Below are 15,150 nucleotides of genomic sequence, written 5' to 3'. Positions count from 1 at the left end.
GACCCCGTCATGAATGATGGACCCAAATTCCACTTGGACATGCCCGTTAACAAGCTCACCAAGCGCGCCACTCAAGCTAATGAGGCAAGTGATGTTAGCTCAACCCCTCTAGTTGTGAAAACCAGGGATGGGGCAATGATCACAAAGACGAGCCAACCCTCAACCAGACCCCCGCTACGCACAGGGCTCAAGAAAAGTTCGACTCGCAAGGAGACCGAATGCATGGTCATAGAACGATGGCCTAGATCCTAAGGAGGGGGTATGTGCGAAAAACTAAGAATAACAGTTTCTAAAACAAGAGACACTTTTTCCTGCTAGTTTCCCTATCCTCTCCTTGATCTTTAGTGACACCCGACCCCAGCGATGGTAAGAGGTCGGGTCTCACTCAAGGGCTGATAAGGGTATATATACCCTTTCTGAAACAATCGCTGTACCAGCCCCCTTCCCCATTTTAAAAAAACCTTGTTGCAAGGTTTGCGGAAATGAACGTCTAAGTAAGACTGGTCGGACTGTAAGAAACCTACACCCTAGTGGCTACGGCACTCTTGCTGACCAGCATGATCAGAGTTTGTTCACCCATGCCCCGAGCTCTACGGTCTTAACAAACAGAAGGGTCAGAATGCATTAACCCCTTTTCACACATAAAAAGGGAGTAAAAACAAACTTGTTCACATCGAAATAAAAGAACAGACTTGTTCGAACAAAACACAGGGGTCGGAACTTATCCATTTATTACAAAAATGATTATCCGACCTATCTAACTAACTAGCCCCTTTGAGGGAGAACTACATCTTCTATCCTATCTGCTAGGTCCTACGAAAGGGGAGCCACCGCCTGCTTCCATCACCTCTAGCTCGTGGACTTCCGAGCCAAGCATGTAGCCGTGGCTCATCATCTCTAGATTGATGTTGTCTCCATAATGAGAACGAGCAATTGCGAAGGACTGATTGACCCTAGCACAAAGGGCACTCCTTTCAAGCTAGCGCACCCAAGCCATGATCTCGATGGCACAAGACACGAGCGAGCTGGTCCCCTCTGACCGCACCACCTGAAGGTCATCGCAGACCACTCCTGAGGGCGGTGCTCAGGATACTGAGCTTGTCACTCTTTGCCTGCAAATTCCTCCTCACCTCGGCGAGGTCCACAGCTAGCCCAGTAGAAATGCTCTTAGCCTCTATCTTTTGGGTTGTCGCACTTTCAAGCTTGGCCTGGAGGGAGCCGACCTTCTACTGTGCATCATAGTGCTCCTTGTGAGCCACATCGCATTCCAAGCAGAGCCTTTCCATGGTTTGGAGCAGCTCATCTAGCTCCTTACGTAACTGAGTGACCGCTATGGCATCTAGCTCGCCCTCTTCTCTAGGGCCACGAGCTTCTCCTCGGATCCTAGCTTCAAATCCCTTTCCTTCTCAGCCTCACCCAGAAGGTCAAGGATCTGCTGGTGGGTCTCAGCGTCCCTCTAGAGCAGCTCATCCTGCTCCTTCCTAACCCTGGCGGCTTCTTTGTCATCCTTCCATGACCTCGACTGACAGGGCCTTGAACGCCTTCTTGGCCTCGTCAGCATCCTGACGAGCCTCGGCCACTCATGACTAAAGATTGGCCACCTCCTTGGCAAGAGGAGTCAGCTCAGCCACCCTCTGCTGGGTGGCAACAAGCTGAGCGGTCACCTCCCCACGTAGCCATGCCTCCTCAACAAAGTGGTCCTAGGTCTCCTTCTGTTGATGAAGGAACCAAGACTTCTCCTGGCTGTGAGCTATGAGGGACTACAGGAAGACGATGATCAGGATACAAAAAAATAGAAAAAGGAAGATAAAGGCAAGAAGTAGGATGAAGCAATACCTGGCCAGAGGGAACGATGACATCATGCAATGCACTCATGGTGTGGTTCAGGGCCTCAAGCATGGACGCGATCCCTACGTTGAGGTGCTCCCGCTCCATGCTCTCGGCGGCATTGTCAAGGGTAAAGAGCATCGATGCTAGATCCTATGGAATCATCCATCGGGGTAGGGGCTTGCCCTACAGTGGGTGAGCTGCTGCCCACCGATGTCAGGACTAGGGATGACTCCCCGCCGGCTCCAAGCGCCACCTGACCCCTCTCGTTGTGATGTCCCTGACAAGATGCCCCCTCCGGTGATAGCAGGGATCAACGGCACGAATGCCGACCTCTCTCCCAGCACCATGACTCCTGGGGACCCCTCGGCCACCCAAGTCAGGCGCCGTGGCTTGGGCCACCGATGGCATGGGTTGCACCGGTGCCTCAGGCACCGCTGCGGTTACGCCCAGCGGTGACCCATCTATCATGGCTGCCGCCACCTCCACCGGTGTCGGTAGGGTCACGACCGGCTATGCCGCAGCCCACCGTAGTCGGTGCCACAAGCACGGTTGGTAGCCCCATCCATCCCGCTGTCGTCAGCGGTATCGTGGCCATCACCAGCTGCTCCGCGACCTTCGAAGGCGCCCCTTGAGCGAACGTGGTCACACTAGCACCACTCTAGCCTAAAACGGGCATGACACCAGCCGACGGCTGCCGCCTCCATTGGAGGGTGATGCTCTTCTTTGGCACCAGTGCCAAAGGATTATGTTGCCTACTGACATTGCAAGGGATGAAAAGCATAAGTCACAATGAAATGCGACCAAAATAGAAAAAAACAGAGGAACCGATAGCTCACCTCAGCGCCGTCGGGCGGTAGATGCATTTGGGGGGAGAACCCCCGACCCTCGCTCTACCTCATCGAAACGAGGCCATTTTAAGCCCGCACTCTGCTCTTGGGCAGAGGGGTCCTCTCCCCTTAGATCTCAAGGCACGATGGTAGAGCCACCCGCCTCTACTGGCACCTCAGGTGCGATGATAGAGCCACCCACCTCTGTTGGCTCCTAGGGCAAGCCAACGGTATGTCCCACCTGTGTTGGCTCCCTAGATGTACCCTTCCCTCCATGGAATGGGAAGGGTCTTGATGCCTGCAAGGACAAACCGATACCTATCAGCGCATCCTCATTCTCTAGGTTGTCCCACTCGATATCGTCGGCTACCTCGTCGTCATCACCATCATCATCATCATCATCATTGCTATCGGTGTCCTCCCCCTGTTCCCGCACCCATAGCTTCTGCTACTTCTTCATCTTCTTGTCCTCCTTCGCCTTCCTCAGTCGCTTGCCCTCGGCGTGATTCACCGTCCTCATGGCCGAATCCCTCGACAGTAGTGTCGGGTGACAATGTACATAATGAATGGCAAGCTGCACATTGAGTGTTGAAACCCATTGCATTTTAGAATACAGGGAGAAGTCACTATAAGGCTTCATCAGACATTCATCTATGAACTTCTTTTACAATTGTGTCTTCACCAACAGAAGACGTCGGAAGCAGGTGTTTGTCTTCCAAGTCATCTTCATCAAAGTTATCATTGCTGGTGGTGTTGGAACCATCTAAATTCACAAACAGCAATATGACATGAGATTGGATAACAATAGGGCATAAACACACCAGAATGGACAATAGTACAATGTATAGACATGAAAAATGACAGCAAGGAGATCTATATGCATTATATTGTCAGTTATAAATAGCATGAGAAACCACCAGTTATGACAGGAAATAGAGAACACCAGAATTTACCTGAGAAACGACGGTCTGCAAGATGCTTTGTCTCAGTTGACTCAAGCCGCATGCTTTCTGGTAGAAGGCAGTTGCAAAAGGCGCCTGAAAATAGTTTGGATTATCCTCCATTGTATGATATTGGAATTTTCATCCCAATATGTGTGTTCTTTTGCAACAAAAAAAGTATATGTTTTGATACGAAGTTACAATCCAACCTAATAGATCCATGTGTTTCATTTGTCAGTGACTCAGTTACATCCAAAAATGCAATTCAAATCATGGGAGATATTCACATCAAATATTAAGGTTTATGCTTCTGATGTTTTTCACTTTCATAATGGGGCCATACATGCCCCATGAGGAAAAACTCTAGTCGGTATTTGCCTATAATCTGGACAAGACTAGTAAGAAATGTATTGCATGTGGCAAGGATAACTAGTTATCATTGATCACAACAGATCATGTATGAGTTTCACAATATTCCTTTCAAAGACAATATATAGAGGAGCACATGTTTGAACTGGACAAGACTAGTAAGAAATGTATTGCATGCTTGCAGAGTTGGAGAATGATTGAACTGCTAATGTTGTATACTTCTTGGCTGTAATAAATCACCAGAAACTTTCAAAGACAATATATAGAGGAGCACATGTTTTATTACCTAGCCTTGCAAGTTGATTGACCCAACCAGGAATTGGTTTTCCTGTTAATCTGGTGCTAAGATCATTCGTAAAGTGGTTACAGTTCTTAGAAATGAGGTGCTAAGACCAAATAACTGGATTGCAGATAGTAATACTTAGAGAGTGGTGCACTTTTCAAGAACCTGCACATTGACAAATTACACTTTCAGTTTCTTTTTCTTTTAGAAGAGAATACAATAGAAACTTCATTGGCATTAACCTTCGCATTTGGCATGTTTGGATAACTTAGATCAAGTTGCTTCCATATCAAGTCTTTTATCCAATTTTGTACACTGGTTAATCAAATCTAAGCATAAATCACAACTGAATTGGAAACAGTAAATGCAAAGCAAACTTTGTTTAAACAGAGAATAGTGGAAGCAATAGCAAATAGCTCAGTACCTATTCTCTTGAGTTCCCCTGATTGCAACAATTATCGAATTCAGATTATGAGCTACACCAACAAATGCCTGTTACATTATTCATCCAAAGAATGGTAGGTAAAGGGAAGGGTATGTCTTGAAAAGCTTGATGGGTTTGATAGCATAGAGACATACAATTTCACAAAAAAGTTATAAGAACTTAATTCAAAAGGTGGAGGGACAAGTACCTGCAAGTAGTTCTCCACATCAACAATTAGAGATCTCATCTCAAAGCCCTATTTCAGCAATACGAAACCATATCAAAACTAGAAGCCAGCTTATCCTGTCCCATAGCCATTTTTAAAAAAAACTTTATGTTTTAAAGTATTTCAGTAAGCAGAAGAGAACAAACTTGACAGTCTCTTACTTGAGTCAAGTCATTGCATCTTGAGCATGTCCACGTAAACAACGCGGTTAAATCTGTCATATACACCTAGAGACAACAGAGAATCATGAGATTAACCTTTGACACAAAAGGTGGAAGGACTTGGAAATTGTGAATAATCAGTGGAAAACAAAACCTGCCAAAAAAACTAGGGACAACCACTACTTGGCAATTCCATCAGATAGTTGGTAGGTGTCCCTTTTGTCTATGGCCCTATGTAAAACTACAACATTTGAGATGTTTGCAAATGCAATGACATGCTTATTCCACTCATAGCACAATCGATGAAAATAAGATAATTATCTTGTTTGTTACGGACTATTAAAGCTAGCTTGCTGTTGAAATCATTTTGATGCCAATTTATATACAACAGCAACCCAACAAGCATAAGAGAATCGCACGGAACTACCTCTTCCATGAGAAGCAACAGACAGCAAGAGTAGGAGAGCCACCACCCTGGCGCCCAGGCTCCATCTCTCCATGAACCTGAACCTGCAGACGCATCCAAGCTGAATCTCAATCGGCTGAAGCACCATAGGAACATCAATCACACAAACCGAAAGTGAGCAGACCAATTCTTTCTTTTTCTTTTTTGAAATAAAGCGAGCAGAGCAATTCCACGGCACGGAGCCTCCTTCAGAATCAATGCGAGGAGATTGTGCAGCAGCAGGCAACGATTCCAGAACCAAACACACGATCAGAATAAAAAAGCTTAGGGGCGAAGGATTTGACCTTCCGGGGACATCGAGGGGCGGCAGGAAAGAGAGGGGCTGGACAAACCAAAATGGGAGAAACTAGAAGAAGTGCACGAATAGCACTAGAGCGCTCGGCGCTCGTAGTGTTGCCTCCCCGCGACCCGCATCGAAGAACAGCAGAACGACGAACGGAGAACCAATTGCACGAATAGAAAAATAGCCGACCATAGGAATCGACGAAAACCAAACCAAATCAAAAGGATTCGATCCCTAACTTTGCACAGGCCATCACAAGTGGGTTAGTGAGGATACTCCAAGAGATCATCGCCCAATTTCTACCCAATCTCTGGGAAATTTCAGATCGAGCCAAGAACACGTAAAAGTCCCCCAAAACAAAAATCGTTGATTTCTCTGTGCTCGAGTCGATTTCTCCATGCTCGAGTCGATTCAATCAAATTAACTCTTAGGATAGCTTCAAATCATGTCATAGCATGAATCAACGCAAAAAGAACAAACAGATTTGGTCTCAAATTGACGAAATGAAAAATCCCTTAAAATAGCTCCGAAAATCACAGCAAAAGGAAAAAAGTCAGATTTGGAGAGGAGAACAAGTGCAGCACTACGAGCCGCGGGTCTAGAGCTCATCAGCCGGGCGCGGGGGGGGGGGGGGGGGGGCTGCCGCGCCGCGCGGGCGGGCGAGGAGCTGCGGCCATCCGAGTGAGGGAGAGAGAGAGGGAGGGGAATGGAAGAGTCGAGACGGAGAGAGAGAGGAGGGCTGCAAATATTTTTGGGTGGGTGACTTATTCACTATACGTGGAACATTTGTATGGGCGGCTCAATCACCAGCCGTTTCTACAAATAGAAACACCAAATAGAAACACCGGGATGACTGGTGAGTGAGCCGCTCCTACAAATCAGACCCATTTGTGGGGGCGGCTCGTATCACTAGCCGTCCCTGCTGTTCCATTTGTAGGGGCGGCTGGTCTCTAGCCTTCCGAGCACGTCACTGTAGGGACGTCTCCATCACCAGTCGCCCCTACAAAAAAAAATTCGTGCCGTTGCTATAAACCTTTTTCACGTTATGTCCTCGTGCTGAGATCTAGGGTCTTATTATTTGTTCAATTCAACTGATTATTATTATTACGCACGGCATGTACTATGATCTATCTCTGTCTGTCTCTCTGCCAAGCGCCCACAAGAACACTAAAGCCTTCTTCACTTTGTTTTGCAACTTTTTGTTGCTGAAAACAGCGGATCATGCATATGCTGTTGGTTGGGCAGGTATATATTTCGTGGTTGGTTAGGTGCGGCGCTTGCAATGGTTTTCTTAGCCCATCTCCACGATCGATCTGATGGAGTCCACGCCTTTTTGTTTATTTGCTATTGCTACTCCTTCACTGCTAGCTGTATGCTAGTAAAAACAAGGCTGTGCTTCAATAACAGTTTAGTCACTGCTTGCACCACCGTTTCAAGCTGTCGAGGGTCGGGACATTATTCTCCGATCCCGTTGTGCGTTGTTGAGACTTACTGTAGTTGCGTACGGCATCATATTAGGACAGAATGTGGCATGAGAGAGAGAGGAGAGAGAGAGAGAGAGAGAGAGTTTGTGGTCTTTACACTTTGTGTTTGTTTTTTTTTGCGTCACATTCAATGGCAGCTTTATAGTGCATGCGAATCTTTTGAATCAACTTTATTTGAGCTCATCATCATGTATATATATATATATATATATATATATATATATATATATATATATATATATATATATATATATATGCACACACCAAAACTCATGTTTCTAATGTGAGTACAAAAATACTTAAAGTCAGAGTAATTTCTGTCCTTTAATTATTTGCATTATGAAGACGTCACTGATGCGTTATTTTTCTTGTTGCTAAGCACTTGGAAGTAGTACAAGGCCGGTGAGCTGTGAGCAGAGAAAAACAAAAACACTATTTCAAGCTAAGATTGTGTTTCAGGTGAAACATGCATGCAGACAAGAGGTCGCTACAGAAACTTGAGCCATGCATCACGGTAAAAAAACACATTAGCCATGCATATGTGAGTGAGGCAAGTGTCCAATATACCAATATATATTCCATCTATATGTCCATTGCATGGCTCCAACACATTATGCATACTATATATATTTATAGTTCAAAATTTCGGTGAAATTTTGCCAAAATTTTATGAAATTTCAGTAATTTCAGGGGTGGTAGCACAAAAGAAAAAAAATCAAAATTCCTTATCACACTAATGCATGTGCTTTATTGTAAAAATATAACTCTACTCATATTTTCTTTTGCTCTACTCAATAGATGTATAGTCGTGAATCGCGCCGATATTTTTTCTAGATCTAAAAATTTAAGAAAATCGTACTTCTTGTTGAAGTCTCCAAAAATTTTGGTAATTTCAGGAGTGACTGGAAATTTTTCGAATACCAAAGTTGAAAACCCTGTATATATTCCGGTAATACTATATATGCATGTATAATTCTCACACACACAAGTCACTTGTTACTAATACTATTACATTTTCCATCTTTTTTTTCTATATATACATAAGTATAATCACGCTTTAAACTCCTTTTTATCTGCACTAATCTTAATTACTTTTCTCTGTTGGTTTGCCTTCTTCCTTCTAATAAACAAGTAGCAGCAGGCCGGATGCATGTGTAGTGTAGGACCAGGGCCGAGCCTAAGGTCGTGCAGGAGGTGCGACTGAACAGGGCCTCAGATTTCTAGGGGCCCCTAACTATAAATAGCCAAGTCGCTAATATATAAAATACTGTTCCGACTGGTTTGTTGAACAGTAACTTGTGAGGGAATCAGCCGGCTGGCTGGACGAGTCCTGACCAGCCAACACCACTCTCCACCGTCCGTGCAATGTCTACTCGTTTCTATCACGACTCCGTCGGCTCCATCGATCGCCGCTGCCCGCTGGTGTGCCGCGCCGCTCAGTTCGCAAAGGTTGGGCGCTGGAGTGCCCGACAAGCGGCGGGTTAAGGCTTGCTAGTGCCATCCTGCCAAGATGAGGTTTATCTCCGACTCCGAACTCTCCATTTTTAATTGATTTTTCTCTATTCAGTTCTATTTTTCCCGTGTGTTGATGAGTTAAAATTGATTGTCTCCTATAAAATAATTGATTGGCTAACAGGTTAAAATAATTGATTGGCTAACTGGTTAATTAAAAATTTGATTGGCTAACTGGCTATTCGGAGAATCTGAGTTCAAACGCTGCCTGCAACATTTACGTGGCTAGTAATATATATAGTACTTTCCAGTGGAGTTTAAAAATGGAGTATGTTCCATTGGTTGGCCAAAATTTCCAAGGAGACCATGAATTGGATAATTTGTGGTCTTAAACTAAAAGCCAACAAGTGACTAGTGACCGAGATAAAGTCCTTCATGTAAACTATAACTATTCATATATCTTGAAAGCCGGTAACAGATCTTTCGGCAAAAAAACTATTCATATATCTATTGCTATATAGGAATAATATACATTATTATATAATTCTAGTTTTCTAGGCAGGTAGATCTGTTTCTAGAGTTTGGAACATGGCTCCTGATTTTGCCGGCTCGGCCCTGTGTAGGACGTCCATCGATCACTAGCTAGCTGCTATCTATCTAGTAGCATTTGAGGCTGCTGTTATCGTTCCTGCTGGGCACGCCTTCCATGAGGCACGACACCGGCGGCACCGTGGGCGTGGCGGCAGTGCCGTACACGTTCCAGCAGAAGGGGTCGTCGATGGTCTCGCCGGACGCGGGGAGCAGCTCGACGTCGGAGAGCGTGATGTTGGTGCACGGCACGGCGTCGCTGCATCCGAAGTGGATGGGCGGGGTGCGCGCGTCGTAGGTGCCCCGGATGCCGGCGTAGGAGACGCCGTTGACGAAGACGGCGGAGGTGGCGTTCTCGCAGCTCTTGGAGAGGCAGTAGTACTGGTCGATGATGATGGGGTTGCGCACGGCGTCCATGCGCACGTTCTCGAAGGAGACGGCGGAGACGGCGCCGGAGCCGCCCTGCCACGTCTTGATCCGGACGCCGTTGTCCGAGTGGCGGATCACGGCGTTGCGCACGGTGACGTTGGCCACGCACGCCCGCGACCCCTGCTTGCCCAGGCTCCCGATGCTGATGCCGTGGCCGCCGGGCCCGCAGGTGAGGTTCTCGACGTGCATGTTGAGGGTGCCGGCGCCGATGGAGACGCAGTCGTCGCCGTTGGAGACGGCGGTGTTGGTGATGAGGACGTCCGTGCTGTTCTCGACGTGGATGCCGTCGGTGTTGGGGCTCAGCGCCGGGGAGCGGATGGACAGGCCGCTGGCGACCACGCCGTGGCAGTTGTCGAACCGGATGTGGAACTCGGAGCTGTTCTGCACCTTGAGGCCTTGCACCGTCACGTTGTTGGTCATGAAAAACCTGAGCGCCTGATGAATTAACCATGAGAGATCAACGTCGTCAGTCCATCGGACTAACTAGTACTTGCATTGACTGACGACAGGTCCAAGTGGCCGTTATAATGCGGTTAAAGTCGTTAGTTAGGCCACTTACCACTGGGCTGTCACAGGATGCACCGTGGCCGCTTGATCCGCCATGGCCGTTCTGAGACTTGCAGGGGAGCTCCCACCACTTCTGGCCCTTGCCGTCGATGAGGCCGGCGCCCTGCAGCGACATGCCGTGGGCCTGGTAGAACAGCAGCCAGTTGCGCTTGTTGCCCAGCCACTTGTCGGGGTCGCTCGGCGCCACGATCGTCCCGTCGAGCTGCACGAACACACAGACGATAGAACGCCGGACATTGGGATCAGCAAGTCTGAACGATGCCGTACCACCGGTAGTACTACGTGGCGCCAAGTCAAGATCATCAAGTCCGCATTTTTAATTTCTCCATCCACGGCGGCGGGCGGCGGCTACCAACCTGAATCGTGACGCTCCCCTGGCACGGGCCGGTGAAGACGGTGCTGTGCACGAGGAACGAGTAGCCGGCGGCGGCGAGCACGACGCTGTCCCCGTCGTCCTGGCACGCCGTGTCCCACGCGGTCTTGATGGCGTCGGTGTCGTCCGTCACGCCGTCCCCGACGGCGCCAAAGTCTTCGACGACGTCGTACACGTTGCCGGCCGCGCCCGCCGCGGGGGCCGGTGCTGGCTCCGGCGAGGCGGTGCCAGGCGTCGGGTAGCCGCCCGAGCCCGACGACGACGGCGGCGGGGCCGGGGGAGACACGGGCCGCGCGTGCGGCGGAGGCGCGTGCCGCCTCCCGCTCGCCGGGCCCGGAGCGTGGGCGGACGGCGGGTGCGCGGAGTTGTGCCTCGTGTGCCTGGTGTGGTGGTGGTAGTGGCGGCCGCCCTGGACGCCGCCGCAGAGGAAGCTCGAGGAGACGGCGAGCGAAAGAAGCAGAGCAATGGCCGTCCTGGCGGTGAACTCCATTGCAGGAGCCGATCAAATTAAGTAGCTGAGGAGATAAACTCTGGATCTTGGCCGCTAATAGGTGAGAATGAGAGTGAGATTGCAATTGCAGTGAGCGGCCGGAATGGTGAATCTTGCTTGGGTTGCTAGGCGTGCTTATATACACGCGGGCCTAGACAGGGCAGCAGAGTGTGCTACGGCGTGCGCGGTCGCTGTCGCGGGGATCTAGCAAGCTCTAGGAGACGAGCTAGCTAGCTAGCTAGACTGCTGGTGCTGGAGGTGAGGCGAGGCAGTCGGCTGTAGTGGTTGGGTTGGAGACGGTGGCGAGTGCGAGCGCACGGATTTATAGGTAGCGCGAGCGAGAGGCCGAGAGCTAGCACGGGCGCCGTGCGCGGGAACAGAGAACAGGAGGAGGAGCAGGAGGAGGGCGGTGGTGGTGGGAGTGGTAGTGGAGGCCTCATCAGAGGCTTGTTATGTGGCTGCTCGTGGCCATCCGCCCCGAAGGGCGTCCCGGTTTTTCTAATGGCGGCGACCGACCGACCGAGCGCGCCACCGGCCGGTGGCCACGGACCACGGCCGGCCCCCTTGCTTTTCAGCGCAATGTGGCCGAGCGTGCGTGCGCTGGTGCACGAGCGCGCGGGCATGCACGGCCACGACGAGAAGAAAGATTGCCGAAAGAAGAACTAAAGGGGACCGGCACCGAGAAGACGAAACGATGAAGTCCCTCCCATTTGGAATGGTCGTCGCCGGCCCGATCGCTAGGAATATTCAAGCTATGCATCAGTCACTAGTGCCTGTTTGATCGTTTCTGCTAACTAGGTGGTACGTATAACACTCCCGGCCGCCCGGCGCGTGCATGCTGTGTATGTCACTGCCGCCGCCACCGTTGCCGCTGCGTCACGTTTCTGTGTATGTGTAGCTGCCTTCACCCCTACGCGTGTTTGCCTGCCCCCGATCGCTTTCGAGGCATGCATGCATCGGATCGGACAAGTTGGACCCAGATCGATCTTCCTTCTCACTGCATTATTGTTGCTTTATTCAGCCTGGTCGCTTGTTGGTTTCAATGTTTTTCTCTTCTAACGAACCATCATCAGCCGGGCTTATTAGCCAAAAAAAAGCAACCAGCGAACGGGCTGATTGATCGATCAAAAGGAAGCACCGGTCGTCTACGAGAAGTCGATGGCCAGACATGGACCTCAGCTCGCGGCCGGCGTGATTGGGCGAGCTCCATGCGTGCGCTCGTGGTCAAAGATTGCTGCTGCTGCTGATGCGAGCGAGTGCTGCACGGATGTGTGAGCAATCTTAGCTTGATAGCGCCACCACTATCTACACTAGAGGGAGCTTGATAGCGAGTACTGTTTCGCCATTGACGCATGTGGTGTACGTTGTATGCACTCAGGGTTCGCAGGTCGGTCGATAGTAGAGTGGAGGGGAGCTAGCTAGTACTCTAGCTAGCTATACTAAAAGATGCACTACTGCTAGTATAGCTAGAGTGGTGTATATCATGCTAGCATGATAGCGTTAGCTGGATATTAGTTTAAGGCGTGTGCAGTCAATCGGTTAATCTGCAATTGTTTTCGTTATCTGATTGGAGAAACCGTGCATCAGCTCGAGCCATCTCTTGCTGGTGGTGGTGGTGCCCGGGAGAGCAATAATCATTTACAGCCTACTGCCTACATAGAAGGATGTTACGTACTGAAACAAGGAACTCGATCGATGCGTCTATTGTATGCAGGAGCAGGACAGGACAGAAATTCTTCGTCGGATGTTATATGTCACCCTCAGGCCTCACCAAATGTGGTGCCAGCTATATGCGCGGCGGCAGTTTTCTACTGCACTTAAATTCCTGGTCTTGAACGATCCCTTGCTTCATGGTCATGGCATTAGTAGCCGGAAACTGTAACTTTTGGCAACACCATATTTGGTTGGAACTTGGAAGGAGCTAGTGCATTCAGCTGTGGCAGTGACATATATATGATAAATGTGTGAGAGATGAGCAAACTTAACGAATTAGCTCACCAAATGACAAACAGCTGAGTTAATAAAAATCTAAATTTGGAAGTATATATTAGGCAGAACACAGCACTATATTTAACTGAAAGCAGACATTCAGAATTGCTAAGGTAGCACTGATCTTGTGTTCTTTCCCTGGCAAGGAACTCTCTTACTCCTTTTGCTAGGCCATATTTTTAAACTAAACAAACTGCTTATGCCTACTCATAAAGATGATGATCCGGTAAGTTTGTGCCACACTTTGAGTGGATGGATTTTGGGAACTAACAAAAGGATAGAGCGCACATTGCGGCCCAACGATTTGGTGAGAGCTAGTGAAAATAATTAAACCTGCAAATGCTAATTGTAATAAACCATGTGTTACTCCATACTTGTCTGCACAACGTTGTCGGCCCGGTTGTGTTATTCGGCAGCAAACATGCAGTACCTCTGCGGGTTGACGGTAATGATCTGGTCTTGTTCGGATCTCCATCTACCTACGCATGATGATTTTACATGCTTATATTTATGGGACCGTGAACTGAATGGTTACCGTATAAAAACCGGAATGTTGTGCTACCAAGAAGTTTGCACACATGTAAGCTTAACGTGGGTGATCTGATGTAATTCTGGTCAACCGAGAAACCGCGTAACTTATCATGGCATCTACAATAATCTGGTCTTGTTCGGATCTCTATCTACCTACGCATGATGATTTTACATGGTTATTTATGCCACCGTGAACTGAATGGTTACACTAAGAAAATGAATGCTGTGCTACCAAGAAGTCTGCACAAATGCATGCTTAACGAGGGTGATCTAATTCTGGTCAACTGAGAATCCGCGTAACCTATCATGGCAGGCATCTACAGTGCAGTCTGCAGCACTGCGATAAGATTTACCAGATCACTCTGGCTCCATTTTCTATACCACCCCGTAGAAGGGGCGCGGTTAAATTTTCAGATAACTCGGTGGCCTGGCCTGGCATTAGTTTCGGACAGGTGTCCGTTTTTGCTGGTGTTTTTCTTTGATTGAGTGATTACCAAAATGACGCGCGGCAAGCGTGTAGAGCAATTCTTTGATTGAGTGATTGAAGAAACCATCAAGAAGCTGGTGCCTGGCCTGGCTATCCTTGATACGTGTACAAGGACTCCTTGACAAAAGGCAGAAGTGAGAAAATTGGCACTGAAACGGGAAACAGTCGAAGGAACACGGTAGTGCACTAGTGCTTATCTTTTTTTGACGGTTGAACTATCTTAACTGAAAGCAGCCATGGCTAAACTCAGTATTTTATAGCGCTATAGTGATCATCCCAAGTTCGTATGTGCCACACTCCGGGGTCTGAGTGGATGCAGCAAAAGCAGATCAAAACAAAACAGGGGGAGTCCGGTGAAAACATAAAGAAATCTGCAAATGCCAACAGCAAGCCCCATGAACAGCATCTGCCTCATATTATTGGCTGTGATATCTCTTTTAAGCACACTTAGGGTGTGTTTAGCAGTCTGGCAGAGCTTCTTGTGGCTCTGGCTTCTCCTCCGGTCTTGTGGCTCCGGCTGCTCCTCCGCAGCGCGCTGTAGCAGTACTATTCATAGAAACCGTTTTTTTTTCTCTTGCCAAAATGAATTAGGAGTCAGGAGAAGCCACGATCAATGACTCCTCCGGCACTGCTACTCTCGCCAGCGATGCATGCAAGGCTCTGCTCTGTAGTACACTGGCTTCGGCTTTGCAACAAAATTTGTCTTCAGGCTGCTCTTCGAAATGGGAGTAGTAGAATATGCATCATTGAATATTTATGCTTTTTAATCAAGAGTTGATTAATGCTTGTCAGCAGTTTGTCTAAAGCACATGCTGCAGCCAATCCTAGTTTGCCAGGTTCAAGCTAGCAGGTGATTGCCTCTTCATTTCTCACTGTCAGAGTGTCAGTCCGAGGTGATAAATCAACAACGCTGCATCTGCATGTGTTCATCGCATACATACACCGATACA

The 15,150-nt window shown here is 48.5% G+C and overlaps 1 protein-coding gene across 1 annotated transcript; it reads right to left on the bottom strand.

The window, feature by feature from the left end:
* Positions 1-9,170: 9,170 nt before the first annotated feature.
* LOC136458153 (polygalacturonase At1g48100-like) lies at positions 9,171-11,563 on the bottom strand. The gene is made up of 3 exons (XM_066458141.1): positions 10,687-11,563; positions 10,323-10,532; positions 9,171-10,198 (listed from the first exon to the last, which is right to left on the bottom strand). The coding sequence occupies exons 1-3, from the start codon at positions 11,191-11,193 to the stop codon at positions 9,404-9,406; spliced, it is 1,512 nt and encodes a 503-aa protein (XP_066314238.1). The 5' UTR covers positions 11,194-11,563; the 3' UTR covers positions 9,171-9,403.
* Positions 11,564-15,150: the final 3,587 nt, after the last annotated feature.

Source organism: Miscanthus floridulus, chromosome 6 (genome assembly GCF_019320115.1).
Source record: "Miscanthus floridulus cultivar M001 chromosome 6, ASM1932011v1, whole genome shotgun sequence".
In the NCBI taxonomy this organism is placed as follows: Eukaryota; Viridiplantae; Streptophyta; class Magnoliopsida; order Poales; family Poaceae; genus Miscanthus; species Miscanthus floridulus.
Note: the sequence above shows the minus strand (reverse complement) of the source record. Positions and strands in the feature narration are given on the sequence as shown.